The sequence below is a fragment of the Agelaius phoeniceus genome, chromosome 11 (assembly GCF_051311805.1).
Source record: "Agelaius phoeniceus isolate bAgePho1 chromosome 11, bAgePho1.hap1, whole genome shotgun sequence".
NCBI lineage: Eukaryota > Metazoa > Chordata > Aves > Passeriformes > Icteridae > Agelaius > Agelaius phoeniceus.
The window spans coordinates 20971378-20993394 of NC_135275.1; the positions used below are offsets into that span (position 1 = coordinate 20971378).

Genomic DNA, 22017 nt, shown 5'->3' on the forward strand with positions numbered 1-22017 from the left:
ATCATTTAAACCTACACTCTGTGGGAGTCCTGCTGATCTTTAATTATCACTTGTATATATAGAACACAGCTGTTCTCTATTTCTATAGAAAAGGAAACACAACAAAATGCATTTTTTTTCAAACTCATGTAGATTAAGTCCTGCAAATCCAAAAAACGATGCTGGAAAAAGCAGTGGAATAATAGACTGGCTTTGCAAATAGAAATTATAAACACAAATTCCCAAAGTTGCAGTAGAAATGCTGTAGGAATAAATATTTTGTGAATGCCAAAGGACTCAGTAATTGTTGGATTGGAGGATCTGGGAGGTCTTTTCCAACCTTAATGATCCTGTAATTCCGCTATATCAGCTTGGACAAGCTATCCTTGCATACAATTTCTCCATGAAATTAAATTCTGCTGTCCAATATGTGTCTGTTCCTGAGTTAATAAATTGGATAAATTGGGATGCAGTTGGGAATAACTCTGATGGACAATAACCAGGCCTTGTTTTCTCCTTCCCCCTCAAGACCTGGAAAACTTCGAGACGAGAGCGAGAAGCCCGGTGTCAGTGAGAGAGGGCCAAGGAGTGGTGCTGCTCTGTGGAACTCCCCCCCACCATGGAGGTACGATGGGCACAGCCTGAGCAGCCCCTGCTCTGCCTCAGGAGGAGCAGAGTTCCCTGGGGGAGTAGCACTGGAATTCGCTCCTGTATCAGTTACTGGGGTTAACGACAAATTTGGATTTTGTTCCTTCAAAAGATGCTGGGTTCGTGCTTTTTCAGGGCCTTTTAAAATTATTTTATTATTATTTCTATTATTATTTTAGTATTTTAAATTTTCATTTTATTATTTTATTGATAGGTATTATTTCCTATTATTTTATTATTATTTTATTCTTATTATTGTATTATTTCATTATTATTCGAATTTATTTTTATTATATTAATTTTATTTATATTTATTCTTTTGTATTATTTTTATTTTTCATTTTTATTTTTATTATTTATTATTTTAAATTTTTATTTTATTATTTTGTTGATATTGATTATTTCCCATTTTTATTATTATTTTATTTATATTATTTTAGGTTTATTATTTCATTATTAATTTTTTTATTATTATTATTATTTTATTTTCATTTTATTTTAATTTTATTTTTATTTTATTTATCTTATTTAATTGTTTTTATTATTTTATTTATATTATTTTAGGTTTATTATTTCATTATTATTTTTTTATTTTTATAATTATTATTTTATTTTCATTTTATTTTTATTTTATTTATCTTATTTAATTGTTATTATTATTTTATTTATATTATTTTAGGTTTATTATTTCATTATTATTTTATTATTTTATTATTATTATTTTCATTTTATTTTCATTTTATTTTATTTAATTGTTTTAATTATTTTATTATTACATCAGGGAGTAATGATGCCTTAAGGAGCTGGAACAGAGGTTAGACGGAGTTAAGAGGAATAAATTGGATATTTATTGAAGGGCCTTCAAAGGCCACACCCTGGCAGTACCCAAGTCACAGCTGTGGCTCTGCCCAGGTGTCTCCAAGATGGAAGCAAAATAGGGCTTGGTCACAAGATCTGACATTTTTATAAGTTTTAGTCCATTTGCATACAGAAGCCAACTGTCCAATTAATAGCTTCAAATGAGGAAGATGCACCCTCCTCTTTTCACGTTGTTTATGCTTTGGGCCTGAAGTTTGAAGAGATTGTCCCTGAGTCCCCAGCTAGAACAGGATTGTTTTGTCTTCACCACCCTGTGAAAAGGTCCCAGTAACACTTAATATAAAGCTAAAAGCTGCACACCAAAACAGAACAGAAAAAACCCTAAAACCCAAGGTATAAATGTGACCTGTCATTCCTTGGGACACAGCAAGGACAGCATGAAGGATCTGCTGACATTCCTGGTTATCCCAGGGCCTTGGTCCTCATGGAATGGCAGAAAATCAGCCCTCAGCATTTCCTCCTACACCAAAACTACTCCAGGTCTGCCTGGAAAGGCTCCTTTCCCCTTAGTGCTTGCTGCTCAGTGCCCTCATTTGAATCCTGCATCAGACATGTTGGATTGGTCATGAAGGTTTGGGTTCTGCTCTTGAACCCCTGATTTTATCCCTTCCTGAGAATCAGAGAACAATCTAGACTGGAAGGGGCTTCTGGAGAGGTGAACTGCCTGTTTAAAGGAGGCCTGATCAGGTTTCATAGGAATTGTCAGTGCTTCAGATGGGGAATGAAAAGGAATTTTCTGATTAATTACTTGGGGGTGCTCACCATAAGCCCCTGAGGATCTTCCTTTTGGGTGGGGTAAATCCAGGTGGAAATTTTACCCCAGTAAAGCAAGTATTCATTAGCAGAGGGGAAATATCAGTGACACAGTTACCAAATTGTCGTGTTCTGCCCTTAAAGAACGAGCAGCTCTTGGATGACTCACATTCTGCTTTTGGCAGCAGTGACCACACATCCACAGGAGCTGCAGTTTCCCATGCCCTGCTCCCAGCAACCCTCAATCCTTCTTAAAGAAGCAGAGTTATAAGCCAAACCCCCAGGAGAAGGTGAATAGTGATGTGGAAAGAGGAGGCAGTATTTCAGAGAGGGAGAAAACCCCATCCATCACCAGCAACCCCTCCAGTCCTAGGGAGAGGAAGTGTCAGCTCACTGGGTGTTTACAGCCAGATGAAAGGAGGATATAATCAAGGAGATGAAGTGAAACAAGGTCCTTAAGGGCACGAAAGGCTTCCAAGAGTTCCTCAAATGCATCAGTGGGACAGGCAGAAAGACAACACATCCATCCTGCAGCCACTGAACTATCTGTTTCCCTCCTGCTGTAGGGTAAAATTATGATTTGACAAATAGGAAGGAGGGGAAGAAAACATTCAGAACAAATAAATAGTTACCAGGTGAGCTCCCCCCAGATTAATTGAGGTGACAAAATGGTATCCACCAGCAAAGCCTTCCCCAGAGTGTTCCTGCAGCTGGGAGCTGCTGACCAACCTGGGAAATCCATTCCCTGCAATAACAAGGCCCCTGAGAACAGAGCCCGAGTCCTTTTGTCATCCCTGAACACTCAGTTCAGGATCCAAAATGACACACCATGGGGATGGAGTACATGGTGTGAGCCATGACAAGACAGAGACTATTTCAAGATGCTTGCTAAGTCATTCTTGTTGAAAAAGGATTGTATATTTAGGGTTTTTTAATTGCAACCCTCGCTTCTACCTCCCAATACCTACAGGAGGAAGGATTACAAACTGTGCTCCCAGCCCACATTACAGGAGCTGTGTGCAGCACTTTAAATGTGTCAGGAATTAGAGAGATGTCAAGGAATTTGGAAGATAAGCCCTACCAGCAGGGAAAGAGTTGCCTTTCCTGTGATGTAATGACTTGAAGGAAGACAGGAACCCTCTGTACAGCAGTTGTTTGAAGCAGCTGCTATTAATATAGGAAATTTGAAATAGGAAGCACTGGGTAAAACCTCCTGCCAACCTCTAAAAGTCAGGATAACAATGGAAGAAGAGGAACAGAAATAATAGAATGGAAAACAAGGAGGGTTCATTAATTCAATTCCTCCCATATAACATCAAGAAGATGGAATGGGCTGCAGAAATGTTTCTACCACCCATGGTCTCTAGGGAAGTGTCTCACTTCTGTTTCTCACGTTGCCAAGTTTGTCTGGTCCTGCAGACTGGAGTTAAACCTCCTGCTCACAGGAAAACTCTGCAGAGCTCATCAGGACACTCAGCTGCTTATCAGACACCTAAAGTGTTGTCCCATGGTCAAAAATATTTAAAATATTTAAAGCTCAATTGGAATTTAACTTAATTTCCCAACAGAGGTGACAAGGAAAGATGTGCTGCTTCTTTTTTGTGTGCTGGTTTCTTAACTGAGAGCACTGCTAACCTATTTTTGTACAAGAGAAATGAGTGATTCCTTTAAATAGAGGACAGAAATCCATTAGTCAGCCATAAACCAAAAACAAACAAACAAACCCCACCAAGCAAACAAACAAATGTACAAAAAGGCTGCTCCAGCAGCTTTCACATCAGCTTTAAAGCATCTCAGAGAACAAAAAGAGAATTCTATATTGCTGTGAACTAATATTAGGACTTTCAGGACTGATCAAACACAAGCATGAAAGAAAAAAATACCCACCCAAGTTTATACCTTAGATCAATTAGGACATTAAAAATTACAGTTAACAAACAAAAAAAAAAAAAAAAAAAAAATCACAGCCTGTAATTAGTTTTTAAAGCAAGAGCAGGGCTGCCCCAGGTTACCTGACCCAGCCCAACCCCTTTATTCCCTCAGCCCGCCCCTCCTCACTATTTTATGCCCTGGTGTCTCAGGTTATTTATGAGGCTCATTTCCACACCTTGCCAAGTTCAGCTCTGCCATCCCTCTGCTTGTTAGTGAGGCTCAGCAGGGCAGGGGGGACCAGCTGAGCTGGATTTCTTCCTCAACCTCATCCCAGCTCTGCTTTAAGTTCTTTAGGTCAGCCCTTTTCCCCTGTGTAATCAACATATAGTAATATTTCACTATATTGTAATATAGTAATATTTTACTGGTGGAAAAAAAAAAAAATTGGTTTCTAGAGATTTCTGAGGTAGGGAAAGGCATGGAGGGAGGAAGCTGGAAGAAGCTTTAATTTCTGCAGCTACACACGAGCTTGACCTGCCTGTGCTTCAGAAGCTGCTGCCTAAATGGTAATACTTGACACAAGACTGTGGGGTGGACTGTTGTTCATTTATTTCCTCAGAAGTGAAGCCTGATCTAGAGGCTGTTTCCTCCGAGCTGGCTCCCTGCAGAGCTTTAAGGAAGTTGCTAATCTTGTTAGGAGCAGCAGGATCACTCTGCATTTGCATTTATTGGTGTGGAAGAGCTGCCAGGGCTGGCAGGGGGACGGAGGCTCTGGGCTTTCCTGCGTGCTGACTTTGCTGTAGGGAGGATAAATGAACCCCAAAACGCTCCTAAGGATGCAGGAGCTCCCTGTGGACCTGCTTGGGGGGGATAAAATTTCCTAATTCTGCCTGCAGAAGGCTGGGGAAGGAGGAGAAACGTGGAACTGGGTGTGTGCAGAGGATGGGAGGAGATGAGGTGAGAAAGGGCCTTTGATTTCTGCATTTTCTATGAAACGCTGCACTTGATAAAGTGCAGAATCTGAAAGGGAGGGTTTGAGGTGTCTCTCCCTTTCTAGAACTCAGTCATGGGCTGGGAGTCCCTTTCTCTCTGCTCCTTATGAATCTTTAATCCAGCTCCAGAGAGAGGGAGAGGCCCCTCCCTGAGCCCAGCCTGCCCCAGCAGCTCTGATTTGGGTCTGCTTGGGCTGAGGGAAGCATGGAATGTCCAAACCCCCAGATCTCAAATGCTCAAATGGAATGGGTTTGCTTGGGCTGAGGGAAGCATGGAATGTCCAAACCCCCCAGATCTCAAATGCTCAAATGGAATGGGTTTGCTTGGGCTGAGGGAAGCACTGGAATGTCCAAACCCCCCAGATCTCAAATGCTCAAATGGAATGGGTTTGCTTGGGCTGAGGGAAGCATGGAATGTCCAAACCCCCCAGATCTGTACATCAGGAATGATTATCAGCTCTTTCCCACCCGGGCTCTGCAGGAAAACTCTCAGGGCTGACAGAGGTGGGAGATGCTCTCCAGCCTGGCCAAGCTCAGGAATTGCCCACCTGAAAGGGAAGGTGGATTCACCAGATTTTGGGGTCTCTGGGGTGAGAAGGGGCACTGACACCACAAATTTAAAAAAAAGAAACCCAAATAAACACACCCTAATCTTGCAGCACTATAAAATAACTCCTGCTCTGCCATAAAAGTGAGAGCAAAGGGCTTTTCCTCCTTTTTTTTTTTGGCCCATTCAGTGGATCTGCTCATCTGATTTATTCCAAGTGACCCAAAATGAAAGATTTTATAACACAGTTCTGGATTTTTTACTCTATTACCTGTTGCTGTAGTAACTTTCCAAGAAAAGATACTGAGTAAGGGAGTAGGTTGTTGGTATTATGCCTTAAAAGCATGAAAAAAAAAAAAAGAGTTCAGTCTCCAAAGTTTGGCTCCTTCCTCTTGAGATTTCATCCAACTCCCACTGAAGTCAATTAAAATTAGGGTTTCTACAGAGTTTAGTGGAGCTGAATTAGGCTCTAGGCAAGGATGGCCTGCAGATGGGTGATGATGAACCTGCAGCTAGGAGAGGGGGAGTGTTTGTATCCCTCATACTGGGGGGAAAAAGGATTTAAATATGACTAAGAGGGCCCTGTGCTTGTTCCCAGTTAATGGGAAAATTCATCAATAGCCCCTGAAGCAATGGTGGGGAGCAGACAGGGAGAAACTTGAGAAAATGAAGTCAGCTGGAGCCCCCTGAGAACAGAAATCAGGACAGAAAAGGTCTGGTTCTCTTCTATTGATTAATTAATTCACAGATTGACCTCCTGAAGAATGTCTGTGTAGCACAAAGTTGGCATTAATAGAGTTTTATTTTATTCTATCTTGCACAGAGAATTCAGCTGCATCGCCTGCTCCCATGGCTGGCTTTGCTTCCATGCCATAAAATATTTTAAAGATCCTTCCTGAGAATCCTTTTGGAGCCTGGGCAGGTACAGGGGTGCCCTTAGAGGGGGTCAGGGCTTTCTTCATTCTGTAATTGCCACCACCAGAATTTGGCAGAGAAATTCCAAACTGCTTTTCCCTATGAATGATTCTTAAAGTTATTTCCAGATTCTCTTGGATAAGCCATCCTGGCATGGAAATCTGGGCATCCAAATGTCAGGTCCAAGCACTCAGAGTGGTTTTATTGTCCAGAGGTGCCTTAGTGCAGGTCTGAGCAAGGAGAAAGGCAAGAATTCCAGCTGGCAGGAAAAGCACATTGGGGTACCAGCCCTCAGTGCTTTGGGAAATCTGGGGAGAAGGCAGATCCAAGGTATTTCTTCCACAGAAATGTGGACAACATTTAATTGAACACAGATTAAAGTATTTACCTGCAAATCTTCAGCATTTTCTGTAGAGTCCCCATCTTGCAGCTTAGAGACCTTGAAAAAAAAAAAAAGAGTTGAAATCAGAATTTTGCACACTTTGGTCTGCTTGCCCAGACAGTCTGCAGTCAGCAAAACCTGTTCCTGAGCTAGGGAAACAGGCTGTGTGTCTCTGCAAGACAGATCACGTCACGGCTGCATCCTTATTTCTGATCCTTCCTGCAGGAAAACCCCCCCATCCCCAGATTTCCTTCAATAAACAGGTGCATTAAGGCACCTCCAAGCCTAAGGGCAGGTAAATATGCAAAAGTGTGGCTTTGATCTTGTGGGTGAGCACGTGGGCCTGCACACACTGAGGATGAATTGCTGCATCTCCCAGGTTTACTGCGGAGCACGGCAAAGTTTCGCATTATCTGCAGGAAAAGGGAGCCCGTTGCAGGATTTAGCCAAGTATAGAAAGTGTCATTGATTGCTCCCTGGAGATGCATCATTTCTAATGAGAGTCCTAAAATGCTGGAAGCTGATAACATAAAACTCCACAAAACTACTGGAGTTTGCAGACTTATTACCATAGTGCTCCCAAGCTGGAGCTGAGGGGGGGAAAGCAACGTAAATAATCTTTTTGGAATGGGGTTGTTGATGGGGGAAATGTGTAAAAATGAAGCTGTTGGCAGAACACTGTTAGCTTATGAATTATGCATTTAATTAAGAGGAGCTAAACTGGTGGATTTGGAAAGTTCTGATTTACTGTGGCTTGTAAAAGACAGGGTTTGAGTCCTGCTCCTGCTGTTGGGTGCAGAGCAGCTGCAGAGAGGGGCTGGCAGGACACCCTGGGTCACCCCACACTGGGACACCGGCTCTGAATCTGCTCCTCAGTGCCCAAGGCTTGGCCCAGAAGTCTTTCCCAAAAAACCAGGGAATGGTAAACTCACAAGGATACCTGCTTTTCCAGGGTGGGCTGGTCAAATAAATTAGTTTTAAGTTTCCTGGTCTTATAGATGTACATTATAAAGATTTGCATTGTGGAGCACCATGTGGGAAATGGGGGCAGAAAAGGGGCAGGAAGTGAGGATAGGGCAAGAAGTATGGAAGATTAGGGGATGTTCATTATCAAATGTGCCATAGGATCAAATTTAAAGTTGTCTCCAAAATACTTTTGTGCAGCTCAGCTCATCCCTCCATGAAAATCCAGTGTTCAAGCTCCTTGCTACCAGTTTAATTTTTCCATATTGAGAGTGAAGAAAGGAGCTGTAGCACCAAGCAGCAATTTGCCCTCTGGATTTTCAGAGGGAAAGTGCCATAAACAGAAATTAATTACTAAAGCAGCTTTCCCACACCAGTGCAGCACCCACCACCATTCCTGCTTAGGAGCAGGCTAGGCAGGACAATGAGAAGTAGTGGGGGACAGAAACTGCTGTGACCTCCTGAAGTGGCTTGAAATGAGCTGAAAACTCAGCAATGCTTACCTGGCTGTTGTAAAATTCAGGGTCACTGACGAAGGAAGGAGTGATGAGGATGACTCCATCTTATCAGAAGGCTAATTAATTATGCTATATTTTTATTATTTATATACTATCTATTATACTATTGTATTATTACACTATATATAATATAGTATAATAGATATTTTACTATATATTATATAGTATAATATATAGTAGTATAATATATAGTATGTGAAGATATATATTTATATACTATATATTATTTATTTATATTTTTATTATTAAATTATTATTTATTATATATGTATATACTGTATACTATTATTTATTGTAGAAATAATGGTAATAATATTTGTAGTAGTACTATTTATTATACTATATTATATTGAAGAATGCTACACTAAACTATACTAAAGAATATAGAAAGGATATTTACTGAATGCTAAAAAGGTAATAATGAAACTCATGACTCTTTCCAGAGTCCTGACACAGCTTGGCCCTGATTGGCCAATGAGTCAAAACAACTCAGAGCAGAATCCAATGGAACAATCACCTGTGGGTAAACAATCCCCAAACACATTCCACACGAGCACAACACAGGAGAAGCAAATGAGATAAGAATTGTTTTCCTTTTCTCTGAGGCCTCTCTTGCTGCCTTTCAGCTTCCCAGGAGCAAAACCCTGGCTGAAGGGATCACGTTCAGGGAATGTGGATGCCACACACCTGGCCTGTGCTAATTCGTGCCTCCCCAGTGGTTTTCCCTCATTCCCCCTGCCAGCCCCACTGGGAAGGATGTGTGATTCATGTCTGGTGTTTTCCAGCCTTGTCCTACACGTGGATCTTCAACAATACCACCCTGCACCTTGGGGAAGACAGCCGGCGCTTTGTATCCCAGGCAACAGGAAACCTGTACCTGGCCAAGGTGGAGCCCTGGGACGCTGGGAATTACACGTGTGCCGTGAGCAGTGCCGAGGCTCAGCGCCAGGTGTGGGGAGCCCCCACTGCCCTCAGCCTCAGGGGAGATGGTGAGTGCACAGAGGGGCTGGGCTGCCTCAAATCCCCAGCTGATCCTGCTCCAGACAGGGGGAGTTCATCCCCACAGAGGGAAAACTGCCCCAGTGAAGGTTCTGCAGCAGGGCATGGTCCCACAGTGACCATGCCTTTTTGGGATTACCTAAAACAGAGGCCAGACAGAATTAAGGCAATAAAAAGCTGTTCTATTTATTGAAGCTGATCTATTTATTGAAGGGCCTTCAGGTACATTTTGGGCAGACAAAGCCCCCCAGGAGCTACACCCAAAAATGGATGATGGGTCAGGGTTTGCACACTTTTATAAGTTTGGTCCATTTGCATTTTGGGGGTGAATCTGCCAATTCCAGCTTCAGGTAATGAAGTCATTGAGCCCAAGTTTGCTCCCCCAACTCCCTTTTGTTCCCATCTCTGGGCCCTGAGGCAGTGAGGTGTCCTTGATTGCCAGACCTGCAGAGGAATTGTTGTGTCTGCCCCAAATGGGGAAACAGCAGCAGCTCACACTGAGTGTGGAGTTTGGAGTTACACACTAAAGAATTACAGAATTCCAAATAGATGGAAAGTAGAAAAGCTGAAATCCTAAGGCATCAGTGGTGTTTGAGCTGGCAAGGATGGAGATGAGGAGATGAACACGCAAAGAAAGTTCTCAATGTCACTGAGCAACAAGAGAATGTCACATGGCACGTTAATATTATTTCCCACCTCGTGCCCGTGTTGAGGTTTAAATCCAACAAATCTTTCTAAATTTGTCATCCTAAGTTTAGCTCAAATATCAAATCCAGAGAGCTGCTTTGAGTTGCCAAGGTGAGAAACTCCCCTGCACACGTACCAACGCCTTCCTGGCAACATTTGTAATTAAATGTTCACGGGGAGAAATACAGACCTGGAAATCTGTACACAAAGTTGGTTTTGGGAGTTTGCCCACCTAAGTTTCAATATATTCGTGCTGTTTGCAAAGCAGTGGCAACAATCAGTGACAAAAGTCTGTGCAGAGTTGGATTTGGAGGATAAACAAAACTCAGCAGTGCATTATGGAATAAGAAATAAATAAATAAATAAAGCATGGAATAATGCTGTCACTGTGAGGCTCTGCTGTTCAATAACATCAGCAGATCACACAAAGCAAAGCTGCACTTCCTCAGCTCCAAAGTTAACAATTTGGCACAAACTCTGATTGCAGATGCTTAAGATCTTTTCTGATTCTTTTTTTCTTTTCTGCACGCTATTCCTTTTCTCAGACTCCTTCTATCAGTCCCTTTCTCTTCTCCCATTCTCTCTGCTGGCCTCTGGATTGACTCCAATGCTGGCAGCCTCTGAGGCAGCAGTGGAAGTCGCATGTGCAATATTATGCAGATGCCTGTTAAATATAAAACAAGAATTGGTTCGTTTCCTGTGTGGGATCTGGGCAAAGACACTGCAGGAAAATACCTGATTTATGTTCATCCCTGCAGCTGGAATGAGCTTCACTGTGAGACACATAAAAGATATTGAAGAAGTTCAGCTAAAAGTTTAGTTTCCTAAATCCATCCCAAACCTGCTGCAAAATTAAATGCCCTAAATTAATACTGGATTATCTGTGATTTATCAGATGTTCAGCCAGATTTTCAAATACGGTAATTCCATCTAATTACATTGGCCTTCCTCAAGTCTGCAACTCACATTTGGGTGTTTGAAAGACATTTTAGGAGTTTTGCAAGTAGTTTGTTCATGGGATTTTCTAATTTTCTTGCACATAGGATCACCACAGTGTCCTGAGCGTGACTAGTGGCAAAACTGTTGCTCGATAAGAGGTGTGAACCCAAAATTATCTCCAAAACCTTGATGCACAGCAGACTTGGAATGTAAAACTTGCATAAAGTCACACTCTTCAGCTCTAAATGCAGGGAATGGAGAGATTTCACAGAGCTTTCAGCAGAGGGCTGAACCCCACCCGGGAGGTCAAACCCGCTCCATGGCGGGTGGAACATGAGGCTCTGAGGAGATTCATGCCACCCTCCCTCTCACCCTGAGGCTGTGCTGCATGAGAAGGTCTGGGGCTCATCTGGACTGAGCTGTTTTGATGTTCCACAGGTGTGATGGGGGAGTATGAGCCAAAGATTGAGGTGCGCTTTCCAGAAACAACCCACGCCGCCAAGGGCTCCTCCGTCACGCTGGAATGCTTCGCCCTGGGAAAGTAAGAGCTTTGTTTTTATTCACTCTGGGGTTTGACACTGCTCCTGTCACGTTAGGATTCTTCTGGTCAGAATGGGATTTGGGAATCTTGTGGTTTTTTAACCTTGCTTTGATTGTGCCGTGTGTTCCCAAGGAAATGAGAGAGAGCACTGTGCTATAACTGAGGCTCACGTGGGTGCAGGGGGAGGGAATGTGGGAAGAGGAGGAGGGGAAACTGGAGCAGAGATTTTCTTTCCTGAGTGTAGTTTTGACTCTGAGATGAGACCTGACTCCAGGAGACAGCGTTCAGTGTACCCTGATAGAGATCACAATAGGAATGGTTTTTGTGCTTGTGTGACATCATGGAATCACAGACTGCTCTGGGCTGGAAGGGACCTTAAAGCTCCTCCAATTCACCAAATTTCCACCCCCTGCCCTCAGCAAGAGCTTCTTCCACTGTCCCAGGTGCTCCCAGCCCTGTCCAGCCTGGCCTTGGGCACTGCCAGGGATACAGGGGCACCCACAGCTGCTCTGGGCACCTGTGCCAGGGCCTGCCCACCCTCACAGCCAAGAATCCCTTCCCAATATCCCATATAAACCTGCCCTTCTTCAATTTAAACCCATTCCCTGTGTCCCATCCCTCCATCCCCTGTCAATTGTCTCTCTCCAGCTTTCCTGGGGCTCCTTCAGGCCCTGCAGGGCCACCCTGAGCTCACCCAAAGCTTCTCCTGTGCAGGTGAACAATCCCAGCTGTGCCAGCCTTTCCTCCCAGCAGAGCTGCTCCATCCCTGGCATCATCCTGGAGCCCCCTCTGGGCTCTCCCATTGCTAAAAATCAAACGTGGGGAATCAGATTATATTTGAAGAGTATTGGGCATGGATCTCCTGACCCTCCTGTCTCCAAAGCAATGCTGAGGAGCCCTGGGAAGACCCAGCAGCAGCCCTTCCTTCCAAAAATCCATTTTCCTGCATTTTTCTGTGTTTTCTTGCACTGCTGTGCCTGTTCCCAGCTACACTGGTGGCTCAGGCAGCTGCTCTGCATTCAGGGAGCAGCTTGGGGACTGAATCACTGTAACCAGCCCACAAACCCCAGTCTTTCCACTGAGCATCGTTGGAAAAGCCCAAATAACCCTGAGACTGTTGACCTCTATTTAGTTTAAGTTCACTTTGACAATCCATTTTAAGGCTGTAAGCTTTTAAAGTGTTTAGAGCTTTCCCAGAGGTTAAAAGCCTGACTTGCAGACAGCACAAATTAATCAAATGTTCCTCTGGAAGCTAGGCTGGCAAGTAGAAAAATAAAGCAAATAAAAAGTTAATAAGATTGAAATGGCCTTGCCTTTCTGATGAGATTTCTATACAAACTAATACCAGAGATAATTTTTATTAAAGGTATATGCACTTTGTTTGGCCCAAAAGCAGTACCACACTTTAGCACTCTTAGTAAAGCTGATTTTCTTTTCCAAATTCTGTCAAGCTACTTCTCTTTAAATACCTCCTTAATTGTGTGTTAGTCCGTGCAGGCTCTACATTTCAAGTTGTCATTTCTTATTTCCATCTGTTGCATGGAAAGCATTGAACAATGATGGAGAAAAAGCCAGGAAATGAGATGTACAAAGCACTGACATCTTAGTGAAGGGGTAAAGATGGGTCATGTTAATGTGATGAACAGATTTTACCATTTTAAGAACATCTTAAGGAGAAAAAAGGGGACTGAGAGGACATATGGATAATGAGATCCCTCAGGGAGACCCTTCTATGCAGTGCTTAGGAATGCCTGAGAGGGTTAATGCAGCTTTAATGTAGATTTTCCTCTACATGTGCAGCTGAAAGCAGCGCTGCCAGACCTCCCTGGAGTTATCCTGCCTAAGAACCAGGGATCCATGGCCAAAATCCACTTTCCACACACTCTGGTGTCACAGTGCTGATGTGCACCCCGTGTAGGAGGTGCTCCTTGGGAGCAGAGGCTCTCGGGTGCTGATCCTGGAGAATTTCTCACAATTTCTCCTCTTAAATTTTATTTTTAGAAGTTTACTGTCTCACATAGAACTGCACAGGTTTCAGTCTGCACTTTTTTTTCTCTCCCTAAACAGAGCCTTAAACCACCTTTTCACCAACATGTCCATCAGTACAAAAAGCTTTATTTCAGAGCTGGCACTTAGATGTGAATAAAGCAAGCAAAACAGATTGCAGGTGAAACACTCTTAACTTATTAGATAAGGCCAGATTTCTAGAGGCATGCAGGTGATTAGTGGCATTGTGAAAAGCTGGAAGTTTCCTGCCTCCAACTGCTTACAATTGCAGGCAGAACCATCTCAATGCAGCAGCACCTTCAGATTCCCAAATTCCACTAAAACCCCGGCCCCTGCTATTGTCTGTTTATGTTAAAATCAATTCAGCCCAGCATTTGTTGAGCTGCACCTCTGATCTGCCACGAGCACCGGTGGTTATTATCTCGCTCAGGTTTCAGAACTGCTTTCCCATTATCCATAATTTTCTATATTCACACTGTTAAGCCGCTGGCTCTGACAATGCTGCGGCTGCTGCTGCCTGGGCACTGTGAATAACAGAAATCTTTCATGCTGAAGGCAGATCATAGGCAACCCGCTGGGGTTTTGGGCTGCAAAAGTCTTAAATGAAAGTAGTTTTGTGGTATTTAGAGAAATAGCGTCTCGTTTTCTGTGCGGAACAGCAAATCACACCAATTGGGCCTGGCTCAAAAGGCCCTTCCACAGTTCAGGTGCAGCTAGGAGAGGCCAGGCTCTTGGCTGAGTTTAAAACTTGCTTCAAGACATCTTAAAAATGCCTTTTTTTAACGTGGGGGAGCTCAAAGTCACCCAAATGTGCTCCTGAGGGGAACCCTGGGGTAGGTGCATTCCACATAGATCTGTTGCAAAGCTCTTTTTGCACTTCAGATTAAAATATCACTAAGGATATTTACAAATCATCTACCAGCCCCAGAAATTCTTCTTGTTTTGAGGAAAAGAAGGGGTTGAATAAGAATTTCTCCCTGCAAGGAGGGTTTGGAGGGGTGGATCCAAATGGACAGAGGATCTCAGGCCAGTCCTTGACTTTGAACCTTATTTTATAGAGCAGACACCACAAATAGAAGATTTGGAAAAGCAAATTAGTGATCACTCTGATGGGATTATAAAATAAAGTGCAGCTCTCTGACGAATCTAAACAGGCAAAAAACTGCACCTTGTACTTAATCCTTTGAAAGAGGGAAAACTGAAATATGAAATAGTGGCTCCACTATTTCAAATCCTGCAGCTTGTGGCAGTTTAATAGAAGAGATGAGACTTTGTGTTCTGCACCAATATTCATTACAATGACAGTGTTTAATATTATGCCAGGATTAAAAGTCCTGGTTTGGATCAAGCTCTATTAATCATGCCATATATCCAAATTATTGTTCCCTGTCTTTCAGGGGATTGAGCACCATGGAAAGAATTATGTTCAGTTGAGTTACACTGTGCTGCTTTCTGTAGATTTCTCTCAAAATAACTTTTTTTTCCTGTTGCACAAATAAGAATAGTCCCTGGAACGAAAATAAGCAAAGTAGTTTCCATGTCTGGTGCACATATTTATTAAACTCTGTCCGGGTTTATATTTTTCTTCATTCCCTTCTCAAAGAAAAGGAAATAATCAGTTCACAATCCCTGCAGATGGGCTGTTGCCAGCTGAGGTTGTAAAAAGCATATGTGAATAACATAAAACAAGATTTCTTTCAACCCCAGAATATTCATTTTTCATGGGAAGTTCCCACCTATTCCTCTAAATGCATTCACAGAAGGGTTTTTTCTAGCAGCTCTTGGAATAAGTAGATAATCACATAGCTCCAAGGGGGTTCCAAATAACCATTTTTACTAAATTTACATAAAAATCCCAGGCTTCACCTCTGGTATATTCTCAAGTTGTTGATGTAGGAGGCTTTTAAAGGGTGAGTTATGGGAAATCCCAGATATGGGGATGACTTTGGGCACCACAAGTGACGTTTCCAGCCCCTCTTTTCCATCCCTGACCAAAGCAAGGCCTGGATTTGTCCTTCCAGGGATGAGCAGATCCCCTCTCCCAGCTCAGGTGGTGCCTCCAGGAGAGTGGCTTCAGAAAAGTGCTGTTTTCAGGTAATCCATCAGGAGGATCCCAAATTAAATGCTTTAATTATGGCGCTCCTCAGATCCTAATTCTCCCCGGTGTCAGCAGTGATGCGCCTCTCAAAGCTCAGCTCGGGCTCATTTGTCTAACGAACCACGGCCTTCATTATCCCAAATGCAGATTGAATTTCCCTTTGAAGGGCCCCCAGATGCACAGGACAAAAGATGAGGCACGGTCCCAATGCATCATCTCTGCTGAAAAAGGTGAAACCTCCCTCATGGTGTGGGTTCTAATCCTGCAGACAAATTAATTTCGCGTTCGCTGTGACAAGAACTTGTCACCAACCACAAAATATTTTCCATCTCCTTTTCTTTCCCAGTTAGTAACTTATGGTTTTGTGATTCTGCTGCCTGTATGGTGGAATATAAATTAAATTAGTGCTCCTGGATGCTCTGAAGGTTTCAAATAAACTGCAGATTTATGTACTAAGACACTCTCATATTTATGCACTGTTTTCTTATTTACTCAGGAGAAAGCCAGACTTTGTGTATGAAGTGTAATAAATTTGGGAAGTGCACTCATTGTTTCTTCATGTACTCCAAAACTTTTTTAGGCCCAAGCAGTTAATATTTTTAATCTGGTTATTGGAAGGGACTGAAGGACAGAAGGACAACGAGGGGCAGGGCCACCCCACAGCTGCAAGGGCAGGAACTGCTCTGTGCAGGAATATGAACATGCAAAACAATCCCACAAAAATTCACAAGGCTGAATTAGGTTTTATACACAACTACCTACTTCTAAATGAATGTTTTACTCCTTAAAGCATCAATTTCTAAATAGATTCTTTGTCCCAAAACCCAATTTAATCAAACTGGATTTTTTAACCGTGAAAGGTTTCACATGGCCTGAGTAAGAGTTGCTGTTAAGAGATTTGGTTATAAAGGTGGAAACTAGCAGCAGAAAAAAAGTGAAACCAGCCAAAAAACCCTTATTTTCTGAAAAATACAGTGATTGAACATGCTGGGAATTTTGGAGCAATGAGGTAGCAATAAAGAAATGCAGATATTCTCTAGGAAGGTCCATCCCATGCATTGCCTGAGTTATGGATCCTGCCAGATCCTGCTCCTTTACCTGTAGCTCAGGTGGAGGTGCTGTCCTGACCCAGGAATTCCTTCTCCTGATAAAATCCAGGAGAACAAAGTGCAGTTAACTATTTATTGTCTTTAAACACAGCAAAACTGATGAGCTCTGAGGTTTCTCTGTCCTCCTGCTCAGCTGCCATCAGGAGTGAGCGTCAAACACCCTCATGTTTGGCCAAAAATGAGCTGAGCTTGCCTTGAGACATCCCCAAGGATGTGATTAAAAGTCTGTGGTGTGGAGAAGGAGATCAGGGGAGCATCTTGTGCTCAAACCTTGGCCAAGCTGACAGAAGGAGCCTTTTCCCACCTAGCACTGCCTCTGGCCTTGGTGTCAGCACAGAATTCCCTTGCTCACGAGCAACCAGAGCTGAAAGAAAACAAATGGCTGAGAGAATAGGAAATATGGAGATGAAGCTCTTTCAGGTGGTAGAATGCATCTAATTATTGGGGGTTTTTTCTCCCATATGGCTGCTGCTTCCCTTTAATCTCTTTGTTATAAAAAAAAAATAAAATTAAATCCAGAAGAGACGCCTTTAAAGCAGGCGGTTAAACGCTCCTGGCATTCTGCAGGCTGCTGCTGCACACTTGCTGCTCCCCCAGTGTTGAATATGCAGGAGGATTTGAAGAGCCAGCCTGCTCTCCTTGCTGTGGATCCATCCCAGCCAGGCTGGGAAGCTCCCCTGGCTGTTTTCCTGCCTGGAGCACGGCAGACACGAGCCAGGCTGGGTCTGCACTAGAGCTGTGCTCCTTTTAAACAGCCAAAAGTACCTTGCTTTATAACAACTGAATAAATGACTGGATAAATGACTGAATAAATGATTGAAACTAACTTGCTGTAGAGGAATCCTGCAGGAATGCTGCAGGAGGAAAGAAGGCTCGAGGGAAGCCTCGCTGCTCTCTAAAAACACCTGGAGGGAGCTTGAGCCAGGTGGGGATGGGCTCCTCTGGCATGACAACAGCCTCCAGCTGCACCAGGAGCCGTTTGGGTTGGATTTTTAGAAAAATTGGTTCATGGAAAAAGCAGAGAAACGCTGAAGTTCTGGAGTCACCAGCCCTGGAAGGTTTCAAACCATGAGTAGATGTAGGAACCTCCTGATTAGAGAGCAGGTGGAAGGTTGGACTTAACCTTGGAGGGCTGTGGTGTTGTGAGGTCCCCAGGATGAGATGAGAATTTGACTCCATGTTCTCAGAAGGCTGATTCATTATTATTATATTATATTATATTATATTATATTATATTATATTATATTATATTATATTATATTATATTATATTATATTATATTATATTATATTATATTATATTATATATTACATTACATTATATTACATTGCATTATATTATATTACATTATATTACATTACATTATATATTATATTATATTATATTATATTATATTACATTACATTACATTACATTATATATTATATTATATTACATTACATTACATTATATTCTAAAACTATACAAAGCTATAGAGAAAGGATGCATCAGAAGGCTAAACAAGACTGATAATGTGATAACAAAAGCTTGTGACTGACTCCTCAGAGTCCAACACAGCTGATGGTGATTGGTCATTAATTAAAAACAATTCACATGGAACCAATCAAAAATGCACCTGTTGCAACCTCCAGACCACATTCCAAGCAAACAGGTAATTATTGTTTTCATTCCTTTTCTGAGGCTTCTCAACTTCTCAGGAGAAAAATCCTGGTGAAGGGATTTTCAGAACACATCCTGGTGACAGGGGTCTTTTCCAGCCTGAATGATCCCGTGGTTCTGTGCCAAGGTTTCTGGAGGAGACAGCACCTTTTAACAATTCCCTCAGGAAAAACAAACCCTTAGAAATTCCCTAGGAAGGAATGGTATGAAATACCTGAAATAGCTTTTGGTCTTGCTGGAAAGGACAGGTAATAAAGGGGGTGGTGACAGTGGCTGTTGTCCAGAAAGATCTGGAATTTTTTAGAATTGGACCAAAATGAGGAAAAGTGGAATAAAATCTCAGTTTTGCTTTGCAGCCCTTTGACTGGTTAGCAATATCTGACATGTCCCAGTCACTCCTGTTTGTAGGAAATTGTTCAGAGAACTCACAATTCCCCCAACTCTGGTTCTTCTTGCTCAGAGGAAGTTGTGAACATCACAGACACACAGAGTCAAAATGCAGAGATCAGGCCCAAACTTCCTGAATTATTGAGAAATTAATCCATTCTGTATTTGTGACTTGATTTCTTTGTTCAATAAACAGGGACTTGAACTTGAATAATTTAAGGTGCGAGCAGGAATTAAAAGGGAATAAAAGGAATTTATTATTATTAAAAAGGAATAAATCCTTTGTAAGTCAGCACTGCAGGCAGAGACCTTGGAGACTGGAAACAAGGACTTGTAACTTCCATGAAAGTTGTGTTTTCAGTTGCTGTGGATGTTACTTCCAGTGGAAAAGAAGTCAGCATTTAGCCTAAGCCCCTGTAAAAATCTCAAAATTGAATTTGTTAGAAAAAGCAACTTACTTCAGTTTGCAGAAACAGCAAACAACTGTGAAATCCATGACTATTAATATTTCAAAGTGTTTTGGTGACATAATAGATCATGAAAGTGAGGCTCCCATGGTTTGTGATATTACCAGAAATCCAAGATGTATTTATAGCTGCCTTCACACTTCACTGTTTTGTGTTGTATGGGATACATTGAGCCAAATATAAATGAAAATGATAGAAAGCTTCAAAAACATGAAAAAAGAAATATTTCTTTTTTGTCTCTATCTCTTTCCAGCCTCAATGTTTTGTTCTTTCCTCTCCTTACTCAGTTCTCTGTCTGTTCTCTTCTACCTTGGCTCCTGTTTTTTATATTTAGATTTATTGGTATTTTTAGATCTTTTGAAACCTTGGCCAATATTTCCTATTTTGGGGTATGAAAATGCCTTTAGTGCTACAGGGAATTTGTTTGCTGGGAGAACCAGTCAATAATTCAGAACTTCTGTGGTGTTTACTTGGACTTGCAAAGTCATTGCTTCAGTGTCACAGGGCTTAAAAACAGGTTTGAGCCCCAAGTAAGAGTTACTAAGGGGAAAACACAAATTGGCCTAAGGAAAAATCATAGAACTGACTGAGGATTTCATCCCACTTTGGACCTGTGCTCCTAAATAAATTGGACATGCTATAAAATCTGAGTCTTATATGAACCTCTGTATGTCATGCTTAGGAATTCTTTCTTTTTAAAAAATATTGCTACTCTCAAGAAAGGATTTTACATTCTTTTTCCTGTACTGTAACTAATGCTGTCTCTTTTTCTCCAATAAACACAATTCTTTAGTCCTGTCCCAAGTATTAGCTGGAAGAGGTCTGATGGAAAATCCTTGCCAAAGAAAATCCAACACAGCAGGACTGGGGGAGTTCTTGAAATCCCCAACGTTGAGCAGGAAGATGAAGGCTCCTACGAGTGCACCGCAGCAAACACCCGAGGAATAAACACTGCAAGAGGTCAATTATTTGTCTATGGTAAGCAGATTAAGTGAATTTTGCTTTTTAATGAAGAGCAGGATGGAGCTCTGCTGTATTGTGCAGATGAGGTCTCCCAGCCCCTTCCTGGAGGTAGAAAGTGCATGTCAGGTTAAGCTGATTAAAAACTGATTGGGGGCTCTCAGTGACCTTCACTGAGTTACAGGCTCAGCAAATTGAGATATTTTACATCAAAGCTCAGATTGGAAGTGGGGGAAATTGGGAATGTTGATAAAAGGCAGAGAGGAATCCCTGTGCATGTGTGTGAGACAGGAAAAGCAAGCAGGGATCTGTTGTGAGGGGTCCCAGGACGAGGTGAGAGATGAGAATCTGACTCCATGCTCTCAGAAGGCTGATTTATTATGTTATGATATTATATTATATGAAAAGAAATTATATACTCAAACTATACTAAAGAAAGAGAAAGGAGACATCAGAAAGCTAAACAAGAATGAATAATAAAAACCCATGACTGACCAGAGTCTGACACAGCTGGGCTGGGATTGCTCATTAAATTAAAACAATTCACATGCTGGCTAAACAATTCTCCAAATCACATTCCAAAGCAGCAAAACAGAGAGAAGCTGAGGTTTCCCAGGACAAGAAATCCTGGCAAAGGGATTTGCAATAAAATACCACGGTGACAGGGATCAGTGTCCAGCAGAGATGCAGGGCAGGGAAGGGTTTGCTCTGTGCCAGTGAAGGTGATTTCACCTCCTGCTGTCCCATAAACACACCAGGACAAAGCAGAGGGAACTCACCCCATTCCTCCCTCTCCTTCCAGCTTGGCTAAGAGTGGAGAATAACCTGGGAATGTTCTCCCTTTGCCTGTCCCTTCCCATGGGCAGGGGCTCCCTGCAGTCCCAGCCCCACGGGATGCTCCCTCATGGCCAGGGTGAAGGATGCCACTGCAGTGGAACTCTTCACACCCAGGGAAAGCAACACATTTGGACAGGAATGAGAGGAGAGATCTTTTCTTTACCTCATAAATCTTTCAAAGGAGAAAGCAAAAAAAAGAAAATGAAACATAACAGCAAGGAGAAAAAAAAAATCATAGCAAGCGAGACTGAGCCTCCAGTTAACATCTGTTGAGAAGACTCTGGCAAGTATTTTCCTTTTTTTTTAAAGTAAATCTCTTCTAATGAAGAGATGCAGGCTTTGCTGATAAGCTCCCAGGCTCCTGCAGCCATGGCTAATATCAAGATATATGCCAGGAATAGAACAGTCTGCTGCTGGTTTAAATATTTCATTATTTCCTTGCTTTCAGGGGGTACATTTTGCTCTTGTTGCTCACTAATTTTTTTCACCACGTCAATCAAGCAGTTCCATTAAAATTAAGTTCAGTAGATTACCTGGCCGTGATTGATAACAGCACAGGCAATTATAAAATTATGATCAGTTAATTCAATCTAAAACAATGTGCTTATTAACTGTGCTTTGTACATTAATTAATAGCTGTTCATAGAGCAGTGTATAAACAGCACTCATGAAGCCTTGGCATGAGGTTTTTTTGTCATATTAGGAGTGTGCTGGTGAATTATCTCTGTAATTGATTTCCTCTTGCTCCTTTTCTGTTCTCTGGGGGTTTTCCTCTGGAGGAAGGAAGGCTGTCTCCAAAAAAATAGGAATTCTTTCCTGGACACTGCTTTTTATGTGATCCCTCCTGAGAGCAGTACAAATTAAATGGAATTAGAATGC

General features: G+C 42.2%; 1 protein-coding gene across 4 annotated transcripts in view; it reads left to right on the forward strand.

The window, feature by feature from the left end:
• Positions 1-22017, forward strand: part of CNTN6 (contactin 6) — a 131339-nt gene that overhangs the window by 68132 nt on the left and 41190 nt on the right. For all 4 annotated transcript variants that reach the window (XM_077184629.1, XM_077184627.1, XM_077184628.1 and 1 more), the window contains 4 exons: positions 509-604; positions 9234-9437; positions 11512-11614; positions 20135-20319. In XM_077184629.1, the coding sequence (XP_077040744.1) occupies positions 509-604; positions 9234-9437; positions 11512-11614; positions 20135-20319 (588 nt within the window). The remainder of the gene's footprint in view (positions 1-508; positions 605-9233; positions 9438-11511; positions 11615-20134; positions 20320-22017) is intronic.